The sequence below is a fragment of the Egretta garzetta genome, unplaced genomic scaffold (genome assembly GCF_000687185.1).
Source record: "Egretta garzetta isolate BGI_Z169 unplaced genomic scaffold, ASM68718v1 scaffold397, whole genome shotgun sequence".
In the NCBI taxonomy this organism is placed as follows: Eukaryota; Metazoa; Chordata; class Aves; order Pelecaniformes; family Ardeidae; genus Egretta; species Egretta garzetta.
The window spans coordinates 6260375-6261554 of record NW_009260493.1 but is presented as its reverse complement, the minus strand read 5'-3'; the positions used below and the strand labels follow the sequence as shown (position 1 = coordinate 6261554).

Sequence of the window (1180 nt, the reverse complement as noted above, 5' to 3'; positions counted from 1 at the left end):
CCCTGGTGCACGGTGCCGGCGGCGTGGGGCGGGTGCCCGGCGGAGTGTCCCACCGTGCCGCAGTGGAAGGCCGAGTGGTGCCCCCCGTAGATTTCCCCCACCAGCCTCTTCATCTCCTCCAGGGAGCTGGTGAGCATCAGGATATAGTTTCTGGCTAGCAGGAGGGTGGCGATTTTGGAGAGTTTTCTCACGGAAGGTCCGTGGGCGTAGGGCATCACCTCCCGCAAGCCGTCCATGGCGAGGTTGAGGTCGTGCATCCTCTTACGCTCCCGGCCGTTGATCTTCAGCCGCAGCTGCTGCAGGTCCTGCTCCGAGAGCTGCTTCTTGATTTTGTACTTGCTGCCTTCCCCTCCGGCCTTGGAGCCGTTCCTGGAGAGGCCTTCCCCGGACATCTTCTGCACCAGGTCGTTCTGGGTGGAGGAGACGGAGTTGAGCCGGCTGTCTTGGTGGTGGTGGTGGTGGTGGTGGTGGTGGTGGTCTCTCAGGTACATCTCATCCATGTCTGGCGAGGAAGCTCTGCTGGAGACAGAGCTGGAGTCAGAATTCATTGTATTCGGGCTTCTGAGCAAGAAACTCTTCCCTGCTCTGGAGGTGGCGGACCGAGACAGCTCCCCTTCAAAAAGCAACGAAAACGCAACAAAAAAAGAAATAAACGGACGGCAGGCTCTGCCAGCGAAGGGCTGGAAACGCTGGAGGAAGAGGGAAAAAGCCCCTCAGCCCCCTCTGGCACCGATCTCTCCTTGCTCCCTCTCTCCCCCGGCTACTCAGCGCGTTTACAGGATGGCTAGTTAGTGTGTGCTTGGACTAACCTCAGCCTGGAAAAGAGGGGCTTTTATAGAGCCGCAGCAGAGAGCAGAGACAAAAGGAGCCCTCCTATGTATAATGCTCTAGTTAGGATGACGTGCCATTATTCAGGGCGGTGCGCTTTGACTGTCCCATTTAGCAAGGACCCCTATTCATATTCATTGTGGTGCCACCCGGGACACCTCAGCCACGGACCATCAGGAGTCAAGGAGACACAAAACCCCTCTGATTGACACCGCGCACTCACCGCTCCGTGTGCGCGCCATCTCCTCCTCCCCCTGCCCCTCATTTCCAATATAAAACCCCATCCCGTCTACAGCGGGGAGGGCAAGGGGCTGCGGGGGGCTGCGCGCCTGCTCGGGGCCGGCCAGGAAAC

The 1180-nt window shown here is 59.2% G+C and overlaps 1 protein-coding gene across 1 annotated transcript; it reads right to left on the bottom strand.

Moving 5' to 3' along the window:
• Window positions 1-2: 2 nt before the first annotated feature.
• OLIG3 (oligodendrocyte transcription factor 3) lies at window positions 3-548 on the bottom strand (the record flags this gene model as incomplete). Its single annotated transcript, XM_035899875.1, has 1 exon — window positions 3-548. A coding segment is annotated over exon 1 (546 nt), but the record flags the coding sequence as incomplete, so codon positions are not given.
• Between the last annotated feature and the right edge of the window lie 632 nt (window positions 549-1180).